Source organism: Syngnathus floridae, chromosome 4, assembly GCF_059516105.1.
Source record: "Syngnathus floridae isolate MCC-2025c chromosome 4, RoL_Sflo_1.0, whole genome shotgun sequence".
NCBI lineage: Eukaryota > Metazoa > Chordata > Actinopteri > Syngnathiformes > Syngnathidae > Syngnathus > Syngnathus floridae.
The window spans coordinates 19,490,438-19,514,278 of record NC_142416.1 but is presented as its reverse complement, the minus strand read 5'-3'; the positions used below and the strand labels follow the sequence as shown (position 1 = coordinate 19,514,278).

General features: G+C 46.3%; 1 protein-coding gene and 1 long non-coding RNA gene across 5 annotated transcripts in view; one reads left to right on the top strand and one right to left on the bottom strand.

The window, feature by feature from the left end:
- Nucleotides 1-23,841, top strand: part of fbxw7 (F-box and WD repeat domain containing 7) — a 37,287-nt gene extending 13,446 nt beyond the window's left edge. For 3 of the 4 annotated variants that reach the window (XM_088372536.1, XM_088372534.1, XM_088372538.1), the window contains 10 exons: nucleotides 12,374-12,456; nucleotides 13,151-13,292; nucleotides 15,584-15,718; nucleotides 16,722-16,845; nucleotides 16,934-17,070; nucleotides 17,517-17,630; nucleotides 18,769-18,950; nucleotides 19,994-20,219; nucleotides 20,288-20,498; nucleotides 21,359-23,841. In XM_088372536.1, the coding sequence (XP_088228662.1) occupies nucleotides 12,374-12,456; nucleotides 13,151-13,292; nucleotides 15,584-15,718; nucleotides 16,722-16,845; nucleotides 16,934-17,070; nucleotides 17,517-17,630; nucleotides 18,769-18,950; nucleotides 19,994-20,219; nucleotides 20,288-20,498; nucleotides 21,359-21,627 (1,623 nt within the window). In that variant the 3' untranslated portion in view covers nucleotides 21,628-23,841. Of the gene's footprint in view, nucleotides 1-8,986; nucleotides 9,509-12,373; nucleotides 12,457-13,150; nucleotides 13,293-15,583; nucleotides 15,719-16,721; nucleotides 16,846-16,933; nucleotides 17,071-17,516; nucleotides 17,631-18,768; nucleotides 18,951-19,993; nucleotides 20,220-20,287; nucleotides 20,499-21,358 lie in introns of those variants that run through there. The other variant, XM_088372537.1, reaches the window with a different exon arrangement.
- On the bottom strand, nucleotides 8,256-12,157 carry LOC148399751 (uncharacterized). Its single transcript, XR_015857857.1, has 2 exons — nucleotides 12,011-12,157; nucleotides 8,256-9,438 (listed from the first exon to the last, which is right to left on the bottom strand). It is a non-coding gene; the product is annotated as an uncharacterized LOC148399751 (long non-coding RNA).

Here is a 23,841-nt window from a genome sequence, read left to right as displayed (position 1 = left end):
CCCAGCTCCTCCACGCCATATCTTGTTTTGCATCTTTTCTACAATTCACCCCTCCTGTTTGATATCACAAAAGATCCGCTTCTTCCGTTCAAAGTGCACGGAAAGCCGAAGAAGAAAAACAAACTGGAGCCGTGCCTCTTCCCCGGCCGGTATTCGCGTTTGGCCGACGCGGTATCAAGTGCGTCTATATTTAACAGCAGTAAGGGAACGGTATTGTAGGTGTGTGCGTGCGTGTGTATGGATGTACATACCTCAGCGGGCGTGCCAGATGGCGGAAATCGAAAGAGGATTCGGCGCCTAGCTTATGTCGACAGTTCATAGCAGTACGGCGGATGTCGTTGTCCACTAGAGGTCGCTGTTGTCACTTTTTTTTGGTCTTGAATTTAACAAAATCTGATGTTTCAAAGTCACACGAAAATTTCAGACAGCTCAGGCTTGCTCACCCTCAGTTTGCCGACCTTAAATTACTCTACAGCGGAATATATCCGCTGGATGACCTTGGTAACATCCCTGCCAAGTTAGTAAGTGATGATATTTTGTTTACACGAGCTATATGCCGCTTCGTCTGACCTCGGGTACAAAAACATGTACAGTATGTGCGCTATAGTCCTTTGACGCCTCGCCAGGTCCCCTTGCACATTTATTGACCTTGCTGGGTTGGAAAAGCCGTTTTATTCGAAGATCACCATGTTCAAGCTCCCGATAGCAAACTCGAATTTCTTTTCAGTCCAACTTTTCATCCTTTTCTTCTCCTAAAGCCAAAACACGGGAAATTGCTCTTTGTGCAGTAAAAGCCCTCCTCGGATACATTCCGCCGGATAGCAATCTCAGGGCGAAATCGATTTTCGCCCGAGCCAAAAGAGAGTTGGCCTCGGCAACAAAACATGGCATCACGCGGGCCACAATAAACACCTCCAATTACGCCCCTGCTGCCCTGCAGTCACACAAAGGTCCTTTGATAGAACCATTAAATCATCCCAGTCGCTCTCTCAGGTTGCCCAATCAACATTTTCATGTTGTTGGTACACTTATTTTCTCTTTTTTATGTTCTCTCTACCTGCAGGCCAGTGAGAGAGAGCTTGTTGCTCCACACGTCAAATTTGATAAGTTCACAACATTCCGCATTTTTTTTCCCTGCGACTGGCTTTTATGCACACTGTAAAAAATGCATGGAAGCTCAAAAACGAAATTTGAGTATGACTTCTTACGAAAACCCGGTTTTTCATTGATCTGCCCTTTTTTAAAAGCAGGCCATCCCGGCCCACCCAAATTTTGATTTAATACCAAGGGAACTTGTATTTTTGTAACGACAAAGACGCGCAGGTCACTTTGAATTTTACACTTCAAAAGATTCAGACTACTTCACCTTCGATAGATTTTCCACGACCCTGTCACTAACAAGAAATCTGTTCTCCTCTCTCCTCGGTGTCCTGCTGCTGACCTTTTGTCGTGAAACCACGTGAACACACAGGTAAGAGAAATTTCATCTTTTCATTATGTGCAGTATTTGATGAAGGTCATTTATTTGGGTGGACAGTTTTGACTTGAGATGGTTGATTTTTGCTGGTACAGTGCTTTCTGGTTCATGGGGCTCTAAATATTTAATTGCTGCCTCTAGGGGGCAGCATGGCCTCAACGTTATATTGGTCTTTGCTCGTCCTTCATGTTTCAAGAAGAGGGGGAATCTTCACTGGCATATGTTGGCCGTGCTTATCTACTTGTAAGGTCTTCGTGCCTATGTGGCACGGCTAATTTGTAATATTGCGGCCACTTAACACACACGCCTCGAGCCCGTCTGCCAAAGTGACAGTTGTGCTGATTAGGAAGCACAGCCTCTCTTATATATATATATATTTATTTTTTTCCTCGCATACAGATCTTCACCACTAAAAGCTCGGGTAAATATTCCACTTATATTGTGAGTGTACTCTCAACGCTGCATTATTAAGTAAGTTTGAAGGAGTCCTTGGCGCGACAAAATGAAGCCGCCGACGTGCCAGGCATCTCCGGGCGACTCGTCACAAGGTCGTTTGCTGAAGATCAATCAAATGAAATAGTTAGTTTCAAAGTTTAGTTTGAGGGGGAAAAAAAATTCTTCACTGATGCGCCGACCAACACTTAATCAAAATGGTCTGATTGGATTTGGAAGACGCATCTGAATGCCACGCCGTGTTTTTAGCACATTAGCATACCGTCGTTGTCTGATTAATGAAGAGATTGACTTTTAGCATAATAGGATTGTCGCTATTCTCCACTTCTGTTGCAAAATATACAATAAAAATGTATATGGCCATTATTACAAGCAGAGTAACATCACACACAAATTCACAAAGTTTAAAATGTACATTGCTTAAAGTGACAATGCTAATTGTTAGCCTCTGTGCCTATGGAATTTCCCCATTGTATATTAGCATTGAGCTAACGGTGGTTGTAAATCAGGGTAGGTCAGAAGGCTACGGACACGCCTTCAAAGAAGACTCCATCCCCTAAACCTGGCGCCCACGAGATTTAGGAAACAGCTCGTTGCAACCACCGTCATAAATTGCTTTTTTATAGCGACGGCAGTTTAACAGTCCCAACTTTTATGATAGTGTCCCGGGCCTCATTATCCCTGAGGTTTATTTAGGAGGAAAAGACATTGTTGGTGGAAGCGTGTGCAAATACCAGTAGATAGACGGTGCTGGGAAAAAATGGGCGGAGATAAAGTCTTTCATTCAAGAAGCATCAGCAATCATCCTCCGCTTCACTGTGCGATGGCCTTCAGTGGCAACCCCGCCCCCTTTCTTTCTATATTTAGTAGCATGACTCAGGTCGCTTTTCACTTTTCACCTCCTGTTGCCGTACACGTTTTTGTCCTCGACGAAATATTGCTTTGTTTTTCCCCAGCCGAGAGAGAGCCTTAGTCTGGATTTTGGTCTAATAGCAGGCTCAATTTGTATCGCTATGCTAACAGTCATAATTACCGCAAATTTAATTTATTAAAAAAAAAAAAAAAACACTCTTAATACGAGGACCGCCATGTGTATTACATATTCCTGGTTTTGCAAATTTGCATTCACATATTCTCTCCTGAAACTTATCCTCATTTGTTTGCCGACAAACTTTTCTATTTGCTATTTGTGCTCCGGCCAAATCACTTTATATTACTTTAGAAGCCGCTAGTCTTTTTTTATTTTTTAAATGTTAACACATTGCAAAAAAATTTAAATAATCTCCCCCAGCCACCCACACACAAAATGTCAATTTTTTTTTCAATTTGTCTGTTGTAAATTTAAATACGAACAGGCAAAATCAGTTAAAACGCATCTGCCTGTTAGTCATTATTCATATTTCTCTCTCTTTTTATTCCTTCATATTATACTTATGACTCAAAATTTCAAGGTGTACCTTCAAACTCCAAATCTCCCAAACCGCCATAGCCAGTGAACATTATTGGCTCGCTGCTCAACTGCTCCAAGCTGATGGCGCAGCGGCATGTGCGCTTCACGCTTGGCCTCCCCTCATCTTCGACGTGCCTCCTTCCTTCACACCCTCTCACCACAGCGGAGCCCACAAAGTGCTGATCTGGTCCGCCTGGCCTCTCTTTTTAATTTGCAAGGGGGGGGGGGCGGACTCCCAAGGGCCCCACCGCAGAGTCTCGTGCTTCTGCTCGGTAGCCCAAAGACAGCTGTGGAGAACACCTGCCTTATTAGCGCATATGTTTTTATTTAAAAGGAAATAGGCTATACTTTCTTTTCCAAATAATTTAAAATAGTGAACAAGTCGGTTTTGTCAGAAATACCTGAAGGACCAAGAATGATTTAAACTGGAGCTCCGCCTCACTTGTCCAAATGAGGACATATGAATGGAAAGTATTCATGCAGAGATAACGAATAACGATGCGGCGTTATCGGCCTGCTGATTTTTTTATCCCCCCCCATAAAAATAAAAGCCGTCTTGTCATACCGCACGGCAATTAATCCGTTTTGTCGTCCGATTCACAGGCAGATACCTCATCCGATACTCTAAAGACACTTTTGCCGTTTCCTTCAAAGATTGTTTCCACTCTGCTGGGGCATGAAATTGCTGCGTGAGATCTTATCTTTGTTCCTTAGAGAAGGGGGGGTTGGGGGGGGGGGGGGGGGTGTTGCCTCATCCCCATGAAATTGAAGCCTTAATCAGCACTATCTGCTAAACGTCTTCACTAAATTGCCAGCCTCACCATAAACAGCAAAACCGGAGCGTTATATTCCCCCGGATGAGGCCAGAGGCGCTCAATGCAGCCCGGAGGCCGACATGGAGAGACTCCTGTTGCCAGGCAACAAGTTTACAGATGAGGGGGGTGAAGGTACGGGGCGAGTAGCGGGGTCCTCCTCTGTTGCCCACGCCCCTGCCTGTCCTTCGTCATCCTGGCGTCTGGATTAGCTCTGCAGCTCGCTCGGTCCGTTCAAGTATTGATTCGATTCGAGTCTGCTCGTAGCCGGCCGGCGCCTCCGTCCAACCCTTCAAATGTCTGGCATCAGTCAAGCTGACCGCCGGAGGGAAATCACCGCGGCCGCAATAGTTGTCACGCGTTTAAAAAAAATAGAAATACCAACTCGCAAGTTTTTGCGCATCTTGGCTTGCCTTTTATTTGTTTCCTGAATGTGTAATCGGCCAAGTCGCCCCCGCTGTGAAGGGGGCCCCTTGTTTGGTGTCGTCTGCCCTCCGATCCTCCGGCCACTCGTGCCCATTACCATACAGCTGTCCTACCGGATGTGGTTGGAGACGCAAGCGCAGCAGATGGAGCGGCCCGGATTAAAAGCGCCAGGCCGCTATTCCGGGTCGGCCCTTTTGTCAATCGGCGCAGGTCATTTATAGTGTCGTGAGCCACGCCTTCTCTCCGTGTCAAGCGAATGGACGCTAACGATAGTTTCGAGGAGTTCAGCGGATAACAAAGTAGAGTCATTCAAAACGGGAGTAGCGGAGCAAATAAATAAAACTATAAATGACCTTTTTTGAAGGCTTTTCTCAAAATCTCATGAGGGAGCCCAAAATTCAGCCCTTCATGCCGGATTAATTTAATTTAACATGGAATTTGGCAGATTTGGCTATCATGACTATAGCCACCCAAAAAATAAAAAATAAATCAGAACCCTCTCGGTGCACGCCAAGAAAACCAAGTGTGAAAAGTGTCCGAGCCATGCCTGGAAAGACTCGAGCAACCTGGCATTTTGTTTCGAAGCGGCCATTTTTGTTTCGATCTGGCAATTTCGGAGGGTGCTTGAAAGATAAACTGCGTTTATCGCTCCCGATAAGTGTTTTGCAGGCCGTAGGCTGCCCGGCCCTGATTTAAAGGCACGCTTTGAATGCTTTTGTGTCTGCATCATTCAAATAGAAGGCCATGTTTCCCTTTTTCCGTGCCATCTGCTGCCTCACTGATGCAGACGCTCCATAAATCCTGCTTAGCTTGCTTTAGCCCAGGGATTCCCAAACGGCCGCGCGCCCAGATTAAGTGTCATGGCGCTTTGCTATGAGAACTGCACATTTACATTGTTGTTTTTTTTCCCCCTCCGTCTCAGGCTTTGTTTTTTTTAACTCTCTAACTAAGTCTTGTGAACAAAAGGCCACGAGAACTGAACCCATGCCTGCGAGTTGGTGGTGCATTATTAAACGGCGCATTCTTCTATTCTTTGTGATGTCTGCGCGAACAATTCAATGAACAGCGCCTCCTACGAGGTCTATTCAAAATGGCTGGTTATAGTTTTGACCTTGCATTTGTTTTCTATACGAGGTAGGAGGACGATGCCTTATGTGTACTCTTGACGTGTGGGCGAGTGTAGGAACATTGTTTGCGACACAGACTGCAGCAAAACTTGACACAACGCGGCGCATCCAGCGGTTTCGAAACTTTAATTTATTCACATAACATCCGTCCCGTCGTTATGCGTTTGCCGTCTCCTTTCTCGACGAGCTCATCGCCCTCGACAACTGCGTTTGTTGCAAAACAAAGCAGTCTGAATCGTTACGCTAGCTGCGCTGATTATTTACGCTAAACGAGGGTTGAGAGGTTTAATGTATATCCAAAACATTGCGAGCTGTTGCTAGCTTAAGGTTGTTTGCAGACCAAACACGTGGCTCGAGATTGAGGAAGTCATAGTTTCTTTGTTCAAATCAAAAATGATAATAACGGAAGTCCACGGTTTCCCATCAGACAGCCACCATGACTGGAGTTGAATCATTTCCGCGTCTTCTGTTTGCCGCTCTTGCGTCATTCCATTTATCATCTTTGTGATACTTGCGGCAAGTTTCATCATTGTACTTCAACTTCCCCCCAAAAGATTTCCGACAAAGATATTCCCATGCCTAGCCTAGCGCCAATCTCCGTCTGGCGTTCACCTGTACGGCCCCCTGGTGGCCAAATTGTGTCATTTCAAGTCAGGCCGGCCTTGCTATCAGCGGCTCTGCTGGTGGCCCGTCAGAGATAGCGCTAATCTCAAACTGGACACTTTAGACAAGAACCTTTGCTCTGCCAGCGTGCCGGCTGGACACATCTAAACGAGATCAAACGTACTCTTCACTGGCTGAAATTGGATTGGGAATCAACATGGGTCGCCCGTTTTGTGCCGCCCGCCGCGCTGTCAAACGTAGCCACAAATACTTAGCGCTACTCTTTTCATTTCGCAAATCTTGTTAGATGCCCCATGTCCTTATTCAACTTTGATTAGTTTCACAAACACAGAGGAAGAAGGATTTAAATGCCACCCTTTGAGATCAATTATTTGTAAATGGTTGCCATTGCGGGAAAAAAAATAATAAGTAAGAACCGCATTAAAAAAATTACTTTCAACTCCAAATGAGTGGATGGATTTTTTTTTTCCAACAATTGACATTGGAAGATTAAAATCTAGTACCGTAATCTTTTGGCAAGGTGACATTTTTTGTCATTTGGGACAAATAAGCGAGAATATTTTCATCTTATCCTCCTTAAAATAGATTTGGAGGATGCCTCAAGTCTTAAGAAAGGATGATTTATTCCTAAAACATCATGAACGCTACCCTTTTGGGAGTACCTAATAACCGAGGATTAGCTTCAGGCTGTGTGTTCAAGCTAAAGCGTTAGCATTTGTAATTTCCCACAAGCGTTAATAAGCGTTTACGTATAACCTCTCTTGCATCAAAGGATCTTTTTTTTTTTTTTTTTCTCCCCGAACAAAACCAACTTGCTTTGCTGGGTTTTTGTAGGTGTGACCAGTACGATTAAGGTTTTGATGGTCGGTATCGGGGGAGGGAGGGGGAGGGGGGGGGGGGGGGGTGTCGAAGCTTTACAAAAGGGCCAGAAGGAAAGCCACAAAGGAGAGGCCGGCCCCATTGAAAGGCCACGACGCGGCCTCTCCTGCATGCCAGGCATTCCAATGCGCTGTGTAAAGGTTGGGCGACGAGGTGGCCTTTTCACACCGCCGTCTCGTCTGAGGCGCCTTCTAAAGCCGTTCTCTGCGCTACGACGACACCTAGCTTCAAATATTTGCCCACTTTGCGGGTCGCTTACCTCACCCAAAAAAAAGCCAAGAGATAAATATGATGCTAGCTAGGGTATGGCGTGAGCGTATTAAAATAATGGCCTTTTTTTTTTTTTGCCGCCTCAGCAAAAAACATCCACAACCTTATTTAAAGCAAATAATGCTGTAGCAAAGCGTATTGTTGTAATATCAACACGGATACTGGCGACGCGGGAAGCGAATGATATTCCGAAACAGCTGTCGAACGAGAGACGGCAGCAGTTCCCGCCGCCCCAAATCCTTCTGGTGGGAAGCCTTCCAACTCGGCGAGAAGAATGGGCCTTTCTCCAGCTAATGTTTAATGCCGGGCGGTGAACTTGAGGCCGGAATACCTCTCGAGCAGCGATGCGTCTCTAAACGGGTGTGCGTTATTGTGTGATTGTCCTCTTTTTTTTTTTTTTACCATGCCCCCCCCATTTGAAAAGGTCCCTCATAACAAAACAAGTTGGAAGCGTGAGCTTCATTCCAGGCATGACAGATGCAAAGCGTGAGGAGGAAGGGACGGGTGGGAGTTGATGAATAAGGAAATGATGAATCATGGCAACGGGCGAAGGATAATGGAGCATCGTCTGCGCGGAGTCGAATTAACATCTCGCACGGCCACCCACGCGACAGCGCCGTTGATGTTCCAAGGGGTCGGGTCAAAAAAGGAAAGGAAGGCGAGAGCCGCCGCGATGCGCTCGCTCGCTCCCGAGCGACATCAATGGACTGCGGAGGAAAGAAATAGGCGGGCAGAGGTCAGCGTTAGCAATTATCGCCAGTCATTTGGACGCTCAAGTAACAGTCGAGGGACAAATGGTGCCGAGCTTGCTTAGCGGCACTTGCGTCATATAATAAAAAAAAAAACATTTTTTAAGCATTTTTTCCCCATTCAGATATTTTTTCCTTCCCCAATTAATATTTTTTCCTCATCCCAATGCAAATGTTGCCTGATTTTTGCCAGTCGGTAATAAGAGCAGTGAAACCATCTGCTGCGTTAAGTGGTCAGCGATGAAAGGCGAAAATCGCTCCTTTTCAATCGGTGTGCAAATAAGCAGGTGCACCAACAACACAAACTGGACTGGGAGATCATCTGGACTGCTGCTTGAGCTCATTGTTTTGGTCTTTAGCGGCGTCCTCTGATGCTTTTCGGAAGTTTGCACGCTCAGATGTTAAACGATGCCATCCTGACTGAGCAAATATTGGCAACTCAAGTAGTCATGTCGATTGCCAGTAAAACCTCAAATTGCTACGCCTACGTCCATTTTGGACAAATGGAGCAGTTTTTGAAGCTCCTCACTGCTTTAGGTTCCAAAATGATCTTCTCAGCATCTCATTTGAGGAGGAAGGGAAGGGTTTGAGGGTGTGGTTCGTGCACCAGTTGTTTGTGCAACAAGTGGAGATCGTGCTCCAATGAGGCATGCGTCCAAATCCTCGGACGCCGGACTGCACCATTCCTCTCCACTGGGAGGCTCTAATACGATCCATGCGGAGGAGTCGTCTTTTTTGCAGCGTGCGCAGAGGAAGACGAGGACGCACACTCGCTCTCTGCTCCCCCGCTCGTTGCTTTCCGCTCCTCCTCCCCTCCCGTGATTACTCCCCGCTCGGCAGTGCTCGAGCCGTCAGTCCGCCGTCACCCGCCGGATCGTTGACACGGGTTCTCTCGCATCGTAGCCGGCGTCTGAGTGGAGCGCGTCTTCGCTCGTTAACTCCCCACACGGCGAGTTGAATTCGATGCCATCGCTCGGGGGGATCGTACTGAAAGCAACGCGAGTGGAGGGGTGACGTGCCCGAGCATGTTCACAGCCGAGGCGACGTCGGATCTACCTGCGAGTCGGCCGCCGGCCTCACGCCGTCACAGCCCCGTCACCGCCCCCGCAGAAACACCGCTACACTCCAGCCAGCGTCACTGAGCAGGAAGGAAGCGGCCGCCGGCTCCCCCCTAAAAAAAAAAAAAAAAAAAAAGGAGCACCATGGGGTTCTACGGCACTTTGAAGATGATTTTCTACAAAGTGAGTCACCGTGTCGCCTCGCTGTTTTTATTATTATGAGTTTTTTGGTGTGTTTATGACGCGACACTCGCGGGTCAGGTTGTGCTCTGTCACTGCGGAGGACGGAGAGTGGCGTGGCGCAGAGCTCCAGCAGCCCAGGGCGGCCTCAACGTTGCTTTTATTTGTATATTCTCTAAGCCGATATGTCCTCCTCACCTCGCCAATTGGGCACATTGCGGACGGGTAGCGGCTTCGGCACTCAAGTGGAGTTTTTTTTTTAAATGACAAAAATGTGGACGGACTTCATTGATTTGTCGCACCGTGCTTGAGCAACGACACTTGGGGTTCGCAATCTGTGGTTGGAGGGCCAAAGGTGGACCCATTCGGGAGTTGACACGTTGTTTGCATGTTGGGCTGTTATTTTGAATTTTTGTGATGATTTTCTTGGATGAAGCCTCATTATCTTTATTTTTTTTCTTTTAATTACATGTATAGCTTAAAATATCTATATGTAAACAATATTTTAATATACCGGCACTCCAAATGAGCCACAGCGTTGACAATCAATGGATTTATAATAATGAATTATAATGCGAGCGTTCCCACGCCTTATGGTTATATTTAATGAAGAGGTCATAAAATAAATGACAATGGCCTGTGTGTTAATTTAGTAATTCCCAACTAAGCTTCACAAAGCTCAGAATGTGCCCAGCCACTCATTTGGTTAATCGTTTAAAAGATTTTTTAAAAAAACAACAACCTGAATTTGATTAAATAACCTTCTAAAGTCAGAAACTTGACTTTCTTCAGCCCCACAGTTGCCCTAATTCTTTTTTTGTGTCTAATAGTGCTTTAAAATGCTCTTTGTATTCATACTATTCTGCTTGAAACCATCACAAAAGGCTATTTTATTTTAATATAATAGCTGACTTGTATAGAAATAGCTGGACACTGAACCACATTGGCTCATTTTGCAGCAGTGGTTGTTTCGCGTGCATGTGATCTGTTGCCTGTCGGAGTCTCACACCGAGGGTACGTCTCACCACTCCCATGACATTAAACGTTTGCCCCCCAGGCTCGGACCTGGGATAATGGGTCACTGTGTCAGTTTGTTTGGGGTGGAGGAGTATCCTCTGGGATATTTGGTGGCTGGAAGCCATGAAAAGTGAATCTGAAGGAACATTGCCACTCTGTTGTAATTCAAATCAGCCTTTCTTATTGAAATGGCCTGTAATTTGGTTTAACTCACAAAATAATCATAATTTTTGTTTTTTTAAATATAGGTTTGTATTATGCTTAGTTAAAATTAGCATTTGTTGCTGTCAGTCAATGGGCATTGTGCTGCTCCTGAGACAAACTTGGACGTAAAAGCGCAAAAAAAATGTAGTACCTTTGGAAACCCACAGGGGGCGCTGTTGAAATCACTGAAAACAGGTTGTCAGCTGCTCTCATTGTAAACCCAATGGGAAAACCCTCACCATGGACACGCCTTGAGCCTTTTAAGTACGCGCACCAGCGCCGCTCGCTACATTGACTCGGTTTTCGACATTCTTAATCCTTCCTCCGCCGTCGCCATGTTTGTTGTCAAAAGGTTACGCCGAATGAATAACGTGCGACTTTAGAGGGCCGTTTCGCATGCGAGCGGGGAGAAGGAAATCATCAATTGTGCTTTAGATCACAGTCTTAATGTCTTCAGGGGGGTTTGGGTGGCGGCGTTGCATTAGCGTGCTAGTCATGTACACGTGCCTGCCTCTCCTCCCATCAGTCGCTTTTCGCGCCTTGATTCTGTAGTCTGTTTTCAGATACAGAAAAGAATGGGCGCAGTCACTGATAGCCTAGCCTGCATTCTTGGCTTTAGTTTAATGCTTTGGGTTCTAATTAAAACACCAAATGTCCCCCTTGGGACCCGGGCGATGTGGCGGCGGTGGTGGAGGGGGAACACACTGAAACTGGCCAAATTATAGAGACTGACAAAATAAACGGCCAATCTGGAGGAGAGCCGACTGTTATCAAGCCTCTGCAGATCCAGACAGTACGACGTCAAGTATGCAGATGCTCTCCGGAGTTACCACACAAGTAGCATCGTGGGACAAATTTGGTGTTTGTAACGGTGCTTGGAGTCCGGATGGTCCAAAACTGCCATGGTGCGCTTCGCTTGTCATCATCTTGCGGCATTTATCGTTACGCATCAATTGCAGGTGCAAAATACGTTTTTGTGTCCAGAGATCCTTAAAGGTAGATTTAAATGTTTTCAAGTTACAATAAATCCATATTTTTCTAGGATATTGTACTGACAATTTTTTTTTTATCAACCTGAATATTATCGTTGTTTAAAGTTCATTTTGTTTTCACTTTTCAATTAATTCACTAGTTCTTTTATCTCAAAATACTTTGTTTGAGATAAAAGAACCAGTGAAGTAACTGAATATTATCGGCTGGAGGCAGCACAGTGCGCTAGCAGTTAGCTTAGCCTAGCTTGACAGCTGTCAGAGACAACGTGGAGATTATTCTGCCGTCTTATACCTTCAGGATTGTCGATGCTGCTGCTCTTGCTTTGGAGCTCATTAACTTTGTACGCGGCGCATCGGTTGAAATATTGATCCACCCCGTTCTTTGGCTCCCCCATTAGCACAAATGTGAGGCTAGCAGATTTTAACTTGCCCACTTGCAGACACAATGCTAACGACGTCCGAAGCGGTTCGGGGGGGGGAATAAAGGTGGGGAAACAAACATGACCTTTGACTGGAACAAACATGACCTTTGACTAAGAACTTTGCTTTGGAGTTGAAAGCAAAAGTATAAATAAAAAATGGTCTCTTGGTTGTTTTGTTTCCACAAAAGTTTTGCATCTCTAACATCGTCCTCATTTCTTGATTTTGTCCTTAGATGAAGAGAAAGTTGGACCATGGCCCCGAGGTCCGATCTTTCCCTTCAGGAAAAAAGCCCTGCAAAGGTCCCGAGTACCCAAGGTAAAAAAAAAAATCTGAAAAGTGTCACATGCCTTTCACATCATCCAACATCCAAAGAAATGCAATATTTAACAGGCGCTAGTTTTAGTCGTCAAGGCCACGAAAGGAAGCGCATCGGGGATGTTCAAACGGAATGACGCTTTCCCGCCAGCCATCTCTGATGTTCCTCATGAATACTTGATGCGCATGTTGCCCCCATTAAAAATACACAGACACGCGCAACGGGCACTTAAGTGTAAACGTGGCCATGTAACCGGCTGTGTATCGGCATCCCGGCTCATTAAATATGAATCGATCATGAAATAGACCCCGGGCCTCCCCCCCCACCCCCCCTCGGCTCTACTCGCTGGGGATTTCTTTCGCGTCAGTCTTCTCGCAACGCAAAAGACGGCAGAGGACGACATCAAATATTGTGCATTAAAAATGGAAATGGAGATGTTTCTACTTTTTACACTGATATATACATTTGAAAAGTTGTAAAGTCGTTTAAAAAGGCTCATTTTAACCAATAAGTCCATTTTTGTCTTTTATAGAAAATCAATGACTTGATTCCAGGCTCAAAATGGCCGCCGTAGAACAATTAAAACACATTATTATTATTGTTATTATTAAAACACACTACAATGAGCAGTCAAGCTTTTAGGAGTAAAACAGAGAAAAATATATATATTTTTTTTCATTTTTATCGTTCCAGCCCGACAGGAATCGTGCCGTGCCCGGCCACGCCCACCACCTTCGGCCACATCCGGGCGGCCAACGGTCAGGGCCAGCAGAGGCGGCGCATCACGACCATCCCGCCCCCCTCGGGGCTCCACGAATGGCTCCGGACCTTTCAGGTGAGCACTTTTTTATTTCTCCTATGACATAAAAGAAAAACCATCATTAATTTAGAGCGACTCCCAAATGTTTCTGATCCAACGTCAACATCCAACTTCAAATAATAACAGCCGCCGCCTCCATTTTATTTTATTTTTTTTCTGTGCCGGGAAAAACCCTGGGCTGGAGTAATCATCAATCCCAGTTCGCTCTTACTCTCGCGCCATAATTGTTGTCGTTGCAGCCCCGCCTGCACATCACTGGAAGGCACCGTAGCGTGGAATTGGAATTAGCCCGAGCTGTCGAGAAGGGTGCTGGGGTGGGGGTAAAAGCAGATGAAGGGACGACATGTTGTCGGCGTTAAGAAGTTGAACAGATGCTATCGTACGTCGAGCGCACCGATAACGGCGGAATTATATTTTGAGCTTGTTATTAACAGGGCCGAGGATAAAATGCTAATCCGGGGATAATTAAGGCAGTCTGTTTGCAGGTTTCGAGAGGCGGATCCGACAGTTACGCTCCACGGCGCCGCCGCGAGCGGAGCGAAAGCTTTTTCCCAGCAACTGGTTAACCGATTGTCTTTGCCCATCCGTCATATTTATAACGGGGCTTTTTGATAACTAGTTGGAAGCGTGGTACGGTTTTAATTGACTGTCTCGTCGTCACCGCAAACAAGTTCACGTCTGAGCCGTGACGGATAAGATTTGAAGCCACTCATTACGCCGTGCGTACGTGCGTGTGAGTTTCTCCAAGACAAGCCCTCGGGCCAGTTTGGCATTTTTTGAACGTGACAGCTTCTTGATTGCACAGGCGGCTCAAAGCCGAACGTACATTCCGTACATTCCGCAGTCACGTCTCGGCCTGTTGGGCTTTTCGGGGGAAAAAAAAAGAAAGCGACGATGTAACAACAGAACGGGTCAGACTTCTGCGTTGCCGCCGACGTGAACGAAGCGATAGATGACAACGCGTGTTGAACCCAAATATGCACTCTGCCAGTTGGCATTTTTTTCCGTTGGCTCCCAGCGTGACGTAAAAATCATCAAATCGCAACAAATTTCAATGTGAACAACACAAACGGCATGTTTGGATGGACCAAACCATTTTTAACGTAGGGGGGAGGGGGTTCCGTGTCGACTCAAATTGGAAAAAGAGGAAATTAATTCGGGACAATCACCATTTGTTTCACACTTTGTCTTCTTCAATTGGAGTTGTTAACTTGAAAAAATATTTGGACTCATGTTGACTAAATTCTACCACAGTGTGGTAGAAACATAAGTCAGTGCACCAAAAATCGGATCACAACAGTAATGCGATGAGTAATGATTTTGGGTGTTGCCATAGTAACTAAAACATCAAATTCCCTGATGGACACCTTGAACTCGTTTTTATTTTCTCCCCTCACTGTTTTTCCACACGCCCCACAAGACTCTAAAGTTTGACCACAGAAATGTTTCCAAAAGCTCCACTTTTCTCTATTGGTGGGCCATTTGTGAGATTTGATCCACAGCCTGGTCGAAAACGACTCCCAAATAACAGCCCGGCTCAAGAAGTTCAGACGCATTGGTTAGGGGAGTTCCTCAGAATGTTGAGAAGCTCCATAAATAAGCCAAGGACGCCGGTGTGACATAAGCGTTTGCAAGGAATACAGAATATTCGACAAAAATGGATTTAAATATGGGAGGACGTATAAAAAGAAAATTGTCAAACATGGCGTTGAATGGAAATTTTGGAGGGGGGTTATTTTTATTTGAGGAATTCGCTTTTTCCATTCGTCATACTTGGCCGCTGCTCGTACGTAATCTCCGTCAGTTCTTTTCGTCACTGTTGTGACTCCGGCTTGCGGCGTTCCACTTTGCGTGTTTGCATCCGGAAATAGGCGAGGATGCCCGCAGCTCTTTCCCGCCGTCGCTTCGGAGGGCACGTCGGGAGTTGTTTACTCTCTTAGACACCAAACACAAGGCGGCAAGGTGCCCTAACGACAAGATTACATAAGCGTGGCCCAACAAAACTCTTTTTCGCTTAAAACTGCATCACCATAAGACAAATATCAGATTTAAAAATTATTAGGTGAGAGGTATTTCCAATCGGAGAATCAATTAGACACACTGCAGCGGCACGGGAGATGAAGCGAAACTCACTCGTTTCAAGTCGTGGAAAAAGTAAAGACCTTCCCCTGCACTGCTTTCTTCATGACAGATCCTGACGGAATAATTGCTTCAAAGCCGTTTCCATGGCGACCGTTTCCAAGCCGCTTTTCAATGTGCGTGATTATTTTGAAAGTATTTTTTTAAGTCGTGTTGTTTTGTTGCAGAGCTGGTCGGGCCCCGAGAAGCTGCTGGCGCTGGACGAGTTGATCGACATCTGTGAACCCACGCAGGTCAAGCATATGATGCAGGTCATCGAGCCGCAGTTCCAACGCGACTTCATCTCCCTGCTGCCCAAAGAGGTGAGGAGAAAATATAATGGACCCTCCAGTTCAATCCGACACCTTTCTCCACGCACACATGTTCTCTTTTAGCGCTTTGTGTCAGACATCAAGCTGTTGAATGGGAACACCTGACATGTCGCTAGCGCTAATCCGACCGCGCCGCGGCCTTGCGTCATTCACGGTGACTCAAAGAGGACTGGAGGTGCCTGTTAAACAGGGGAAGTCATTTTATATTTGCTGTACCTGTTATTTAAAGTCCATTGAACGCCAACTCCAGTCTGGTCTGGTGGGCTGTGCTTTTATAAAAGGTCACAAAAAAGTTTTGGAAAAATAATTTGGATAAATAAAGAAAGGGGAAAAAAAATGGAAGGCAAAAAAATTTGATACAAAACAAGGTTTTGGCAAAAAATATCTAGAGAGGAAATTTAAAACGGTATATTTAAAAAAATATTGATTGAGAAATACTAGATAAGACAGAAAAGTAATTAAAAAAATACTAAAATATCACAGAAATAGTAGGGTAACACTAAAATCTTTGGAAATAAAAAAAAATCTACAATTACCATTGGAAACTACCAAATCTGACATTAAAAAAATATAAAGAAATGTGTACTGTTTGTAGAAATACCAAATATGGAGCAAAAATCTAAACCTTTTACTCATTATAGAAAGTATCAATTTAAAAATACATTTTAAAATAAATGGTAAGGAAAAACAAATGAAATAAGGAAAATTCTGCTGCTGCTTTAATCAGTTTTGTGCATCTTCTGTCTGCGCTAGCAAATTAGCCTCCAGATCTGTTGACCACATGCTGAATTTGTCACGCAACGGTTAGCTCTGGTGTCCATATTTTCCACAACTTCCTGCGATGAAGCACTTTGACTCTTCCCCACTGATGAAGCAAATGCGAAAAAAATTTAATCATTGTCATCATCCTGTTCGTACAGGACATTTATGGCTGGAGGTGCTGTCTGTTCCTCCATTGTGCCTTTCTCACATCCCGCTCTCGCCGTTCCCACAGCTGGCGTTGTACGTGCTGTCGTTCCTGGAACCCAAGGATCTCCTCCAAGCCGCCCAGACGTGTCGCTACTGGCGTATTCTCGCAGAGGACAACTTGCTTTGGAGGGAAAAATGCCGGGAAGAAGGTGCGTGCTTAATCCTCTGCAGCGACACGTCGCTTTGAAGTCTTGGCGAATGACAAGTCATCTTTCCCTCTGGCTCGCCCACCAACAGGCATCGATGAGCCTCTGCCTCTCAAGAAGAGGAAAGTCGTCAAGCCCGGCTTCACTCACAGCCCCTGGAAGAGTGCCTACATCAGGCAGCACAGAATAGACACTAACTGGAGGAGAGGGAACCTCAAATCACCTAAGGTAGCTTTTTTATTTGGCCGCTTCATCTTGATAAGGGGAAATCTTAGAGTGACTTTTAGGTGAGGAGGCCAAATTTGGACCAAGGTCAATTTGACAGAAAACGAATGGCCCTCAAACACTTCCCTGAGGAGCTCCTTTGGGGGTTGAAACTTACTGGACCTCAATTCCTCCAAGGTGGCTTTTTTTTTCAAACTAAGATTTAAATCCTGTCGAAAATGAAAGGGCCTCGAACGCTTCCCTGATGAACTCCTGTTAAGAGCATTCGTCCGGCCGGCCACATTTATTAGATACTAACTGGGGACGGGACCCACCTGTCGACTTCAAAGATGACATGTGACCGACCACAGCGGGGAACTCTGGCGACTACACCTGCAGCGCTGACTGACATTTTACGCCGGTTTCTCTGATGTTAAAAAAGCAATCGGCCTCTCTCTCTCTTCACTCAGGTGCTGAAAGGTCACGACGACCACGTGATCACCTGCCTCCAATTCTGCGGCAACCGAATCGTCAGCGGCTCTGACGACAACACGCTCAAAGTCTGGTCGGCCATCACGGGGAAGGTACGTTTTGGTTTGTGTCCAGTTGGCGGATCGAAATGGAACATTCCGCTATCCATTGACACATGTGGATATGATTGTTTGAGAGAAAAACACGGGATGAGCCTTCATCCCACGCCAGATGCTCTCCAAAGTCTTTGATATGAACCGCAGGACTTGAAATGACTTTCAGACTCGTTTGGTTGTCGGGCGATACTGTGGCACATTCCAAAATGGATGCCAATACAGACATTATTTCAATCTGATGATGTGGCACGTCCACCAGCAGCGTTGGTATTCCGAGCTGTTGCTAGCGCGGCTCTCGCGGTCGGGCATTGTGCGGCGCCAACAAAAAAAAAAAAAAAAAATGGAGATGGAATGTGAGGAATTTGTTGTTGCAGCGCTTTGAATACCAATCCTCTGAAGTCTTCCTTCTTGCAGTCATGCATATTTCCTCACACGTTAGTTGGCAAAAATTAGACGCAGTTTCAGCGACGAGCTGCGAATTTGCCCGACTGCTGAAAATGGAGCTCACGTCCGGGCTTCGACGAGCAAGAGAGGGAGCGGAATTAAACCCGCTCGACCATTTGGGCTCAAATTGCCTGTCCGTGCCAATAAAAGTGCAGTGTAAAAGATACATTAGGATTAGCACCATCTGCATGTAGCGCCTTCCACGCACTCAGCATTCCTTTGCAATCTGTCCGAGTGCCATTGGACACGCTTGAACCCATGGCAGCAGTTCAAATTGTGTAGGAAACAAAACGGAACTCGGACACGTTCCTGCAGAATTTGATCTGTTATAGAAAATAAACAAGAATGCCTCAAATTCCGCTTTTCATGGAAAATAAATGGGCCCCCAAACGCTGCCCTGAGGAACTCCGCTTGCAGTTTTATATGATCTTATCAAATCACAGACTTGGCACAGGTCGCTCCCCGCAGTAAATCCCCCCACGCATTTTTAATTGAATTAATCGTAGATCCCGGAATACAGGCACACAATGCGGACACACTGCGCAAATCCAATTGATCGGAAGGATTTCTCGTAAGCGCGCTAATCAATTGCTAATCTAGCGCAACGAATGAGAACGAACGAGGAACTCGTCAGCCTGTCGAGCCGCAGAAGAAAGCTGATTTCTCTGACTTCCCCTTCCTTCCCTCGCAGTGTCTGAGGACGTTGGTGGGCCACACGGGCGGCGTGTGGTCGTCGCAAATGCGAGACAACATCATCATCAGCGGCTCCACCGACCGCACGCTCAAGGTCTGGAATGCGGAGACGGGAGAATGTATCCACACCCTCTACGGGCATACCTCAACAGTGCGCTGCATGCATCTGCACGAGAAAAGGTGAGGCCACACTCTCTTGACGCTTCTGGCCTGGGGTTGGGGGGGGTCAAAAAAGAAGAAATGGACTTGGGTGGTCCTGGATAAGAAAAATCCTAAAATGTGTCCTGCAGCAAACAAAACAGCATAGCTCGCCCTTGAGTTTTGCTCTTGGTAAAAAGTAAGAGAGTGCCTGCTCAGCACCTTTTATCCAAATGCTAATTCCTTCCTGGCCCTTGCTGCCCTTTCTGGAAAGTTGTCCTCGAGAAAAAAAAAAGCACGTCAAGTCGTTTTGGACTCATCCTGCTGACGAACCAGCAAACAAATGGCGATTAAAAAAAGTCGGTGGGAGGAAGTAATGAGCATTCTGCTAATGTTGTTTTCTCGCTTTAATAGCAGCTGCAACCTGACAGACAAAAAAAAGAGCATCTGTGTCCATGTAAAAGTGAGCATGGTGGCCATTAAACAGGCCCTCTTTAACCGAGCACCCCCCCCCACCCGCTCACTCCTTCACGCCACCATTACACCAGGGAGCCTCCAAAGTGCTCTTTGCGCCTCGGGAGCCCGTTGTGTAGCTTTTGACGACCGAGAGTTAAAAAGCAGACCGTGAGTAACGCGCCGGGCCTTTCTTTTTTCCAAGCAGCGAGACCTTTTGTAATTATACAGCAGGTTTGCTCCCGCATGGCCCGCAAACGTTGTGACGCAACGTGCTAGATTAACAAGGAATGTGCGTCAGCAACCTAACTAGTTCCTGGTAAACAGATGGATGGATGGATGAACGTCAACAAATTTGTGTACCATAAGCACGTCTCTAAAAATATCTGTTCTGTGAGCTCCAGGGCCTCCGGTGGAGCTTTTTAGATTTTTTTTTTTTGGTACATTCAAGTGTAAAGCTGAAGAAAGAGGAGCTTTACAGTCCAGCTTTGAATGTTGAAGTTTTGAATAAACGTCAAGGCAATGTAATTCATTCACTCCCATTGACGGCTATAGACATCAAAGATTCATTTTAACTGTCATATGACAATGGTGATGCTAAAGGAAGGGTGTGATGACTTTTGTGTGTCCAGGGTGGTGAGCGGCTCTCGGGACGCCACGCTGCGTGTGTGGGACATCGAGACGGGCCAGTGTTTACACGTCCTCATGGGCCACGTGGCGGCCGTGCGCTGCGTCCAGTACGACGGCCGGCGGGTGGTCAGCGGCGCTTACGACTTCATGGTCAAAGTGTGGGACCCCGAGACGGAGACGTGCCTCCACACGCTGCAGGGTCACACCAACCGGGTGTACTCGTTACAGGTGAGCCGCTGCCGTCGCTACGCAAAAATGGGCCGTGAGCCAGAGCCAACGTGTCCATTTCGATCCAGTTCGACGGGATCCACGTGGTGAGCGGGTCGCTGGACACGTCCATCCGAGTGTGGGACGTGGAGACGGGCAACTGCATCCACACGCTGACGGGTCACCAGTCGCTCACCAGCGGCATGGAGCTCAAAGACAACATCCTGGTGTCGGGCAACGCCGACTCCACCGTCAAGATCTGGGACATCAAGACGGGCCAGTGTCTGCAAACGTTGCAAGGTGGCTGTCCACTCATTTTTACTCGCTCAAAGAAACTAGAGCGGAACAATTTTGGAAAATCTTGCACCTCTTAAAAGGTTTCGATAAGATACTTTGCATTTTAAAACCGAGCAGTTTTTATTTTTTCCAAAATTCCATCCTACGTGTTTTGGATTCCACGACGGTTCAATGTCATTTTAAATTCAATTAATTGCTCATCCCGAGTGACATCGCATTTGTGTCATAATGACAAATGAAGAACACGGCGAGCTTGTTTATCGGCGTGTGCAAACAAAGCTCTTTGCGTTTCATTTGTGTTTGCGTGAACTCCATTAGCGACAACGGTGGCACACGGGAAGTAGCTTCAAAAGCCGCCCTGAAATTTCCCTCATTAGTAAACAATCGGCTGAAACAAAAAAAACCAAAAAGAGTTGCACCATGGTGGGATGCTGAAAAGACACAGGGTTGAGCCTCGGGCGGATGTTTACGTCCGAGATAACGGGGGAGGGGCTTTGTAGGTGGTGTAATTAGGTCAGTGAACAATGTCTGCCATTCATTACCTTTAATGACACAATAGGTGGACAACAGCGCCGTTGATTAACGTGCGCGGCAGCGGCGGCCTTGGAAACAAACCGTGGCTGGATCCCGCTGCCATGGCAACCGCGGCTCTAAACGCCCTTTTGTGTTTGCTGTCGCCTCAAATTGATTTCATTAAGATATCGCTTTCAAGCCCCTCGCCGGCTCGGAAGTCAGCGGACGCCGCCATCTTGACCTGAAGCGTGATTGCGACACCCGCGCGAAAGCCTCCACGAAAGCAGACTGATGTTGAATTTAGAGAAGAAAAAAAAAAACATTTGTAAATATGACGTCTTGTCTGGCAGGTCCGCACAAGCACCAGAGCGCCGTCACGTGCCTGCAGTTCAACAAGAACTTTGTGATCACCAGCTCGGACGACGGCACGGTCAAGCTGTGGGACTTGAAGACGGGCGAGTTCATCCGCAACCTGGTGACGCTGGAAAGCGGCGGTAGCGGCGGCGTGGTGTGGCGCATACGGGCCTCCAACACCAAGTTGGTGTGCGCCGTGGGCAGCCGCAACGGCACAGAGGAGACCAAGCTGCTCGTGCTCGACTTTGACGTGGACATGAAGTGAATGCGAGCTTGTTACAGGGGGGGTGGGGGCGGGGAAACAGGAGGCGCCACCCCGATCGCAAGGGCCGATTGTTGCCATGTACAGAGAAGCACCTCCGAGACCCGAGGAAGATCTCCTTTGGAATTTCAACCCATCCTGTTGCCGTTCCTGTTTCGCTCACTCGTTCCTGTTCTGAACCTCAACGTCATCAACTGTGAATTCAACCCCCTCCCCTCCTCCACCCCCACCTTCCTGTTGCTATCAGCAACGAATTCCAGTATTAGGACACCCTCACCCCATCTCATTGTTTGTCGGGGAAAAAAACAGGATCACTAGCAACGCAAGTGTTATCAATCAATCTTGTTTTCCAGCCTTCCTTGGCGTTGAGTTGAAAAAACAGGAACAGGTGCCCACCTACCAACCTCCCACAGGAACATCAACGCTGTCCAGTTTTTTGGGTCAAGCTTGGTGGTCCGCTCCAGTCTTCGTTGGATTCTGTGGCCCACCAACCACCTATCAAGTCTCCACTTATAAAAACAGTAACAGGAACGCCAATGCTGTCCAGAGTCAGACCTCTTTGAGTTTGGAATTGAAAAAACGGGAACAGGAACGTCATTGCTGTCTGTGATCTGAGTTTTTTTCCAGCCCAGCTGGTGCGCTGTTAAAATCTTCAAAATTTAGGAATTCTGCTGGCCCCCTTTCCTTGCCTACCAACCTCACTTACAGGAAAAGGAACAAGAACATTAGTATGTTGCTCCTCAGTCCAGCTGTGCGTGTTCCATCTTCCCGACTTTTCGCCAACTCTTCTTGGTATCAGGAATGTCTATGCTGTCAGGGGTGACGTCTGCTTCCCTCCATGCCCTCTACCGGGCTGGAAAGACAGGAACAAGAACACCAGTGCTGTCCGGATAGTTTCAGTCCAGCTGGGGTGTGTGGAATTCTGCTGAAGCAAGCCCCCACCCTTCGCCCACATCTCAACGGAGGGGAAAACTCAATTCGATTATTCTTGAGTCCATCTGGGGATGCGTTCGGAGGCCACCTATCGCTCCAGGAACAAGAACGGCATCGCTGCTGTGTAATTCAGTCCACCTGGTGGGTGATGTGGCTGCTTTCTTCTGACACAAACATGCTGTCCAGCTGGTGCCATCCGCCATGTCTCCACGAAAAAAAACCGGAAAGTTAAAGCTGTCCTCAGTTTTTCAGTCCAGCGGTGGAGCACTTACGAGGCTAGCGTGCACCTCCGACTCCTCGCAAAGACCACCGCCACCTGCCACCTCCCAGCCTGTGGCCAAACTGTACTAATGCTGCTAGATGAATCGGCGGGACGGAAATAGTCACTTTTTTTTTTTTGCTGTGACGTTTTAGTCCCAGGCGAAATTCCAAATTGAACACTTGTGTTTTTGAGAGGGGAGAAAAGAAGACAACAAAATAGCAAACATCCTACTTTTTTTTTTTTCTCTTTTTTTTGCCTCTGAAACTTGAGCCAAACGTGCCTCTACGAGGCGGAGAGGACGGGTTCGCCTGCCAAGAAAAAAAGAAGGAAGCATGAGTGTTAGCGTGTTAGCGTGCTAGCGGACAACTTGTGAACACATTCCTCGGGAAAAAACGGCGGGAATGTATTAATGCTGCGTGGACAAAAAAAAAACACTTTACAGGATTTCAATGGACAAGAACAAACAAACAAAAAACGTCCTGGCGTGTGATTGGTTGTCGTCCGTAGAGGGCCCGCCCACCTGTAAAGTTTTAAGTGTTACACATGGTGGGCAAGAAAAAAAAAGGAAAAAAAAGGTGAACCTTGTAGCCAAAACTTCTCTCCAAAAGTCACAAGCTGAACTGTGAAAGTGGTTGTAACACTGTATAGTAAACAAAAAACAAACAACAAAACAAAACAATCTTGCTCTTTCTCCTCATTTTTCTCCCGCTGTTTAATTTATGGTCTGGTTTGATGAGCCAGATGTTTTTTTTTTTTTTTAAAAGTCTTTTTTTCAGTTCAGTTTGTGTTAAACTGCCTGGCGAAAAAAGACTAGACAGACAGAAAAAAAACCTTAAAGGGATTTTTGTGATTTGTTTCATTCACCTAGAATTTTATTTTCTTATAACTTAAAGTGCAATAAAATGTGGGTTTATTTTACTTTTTTTTTTTCTTTTTTTATTTCAAGCAAAAATCCATTGTCTGTTTTGTTACCTTGTGTGAAGGAATCTTCTATGTTGAATAAAGCAAATTATTTGGGTAAA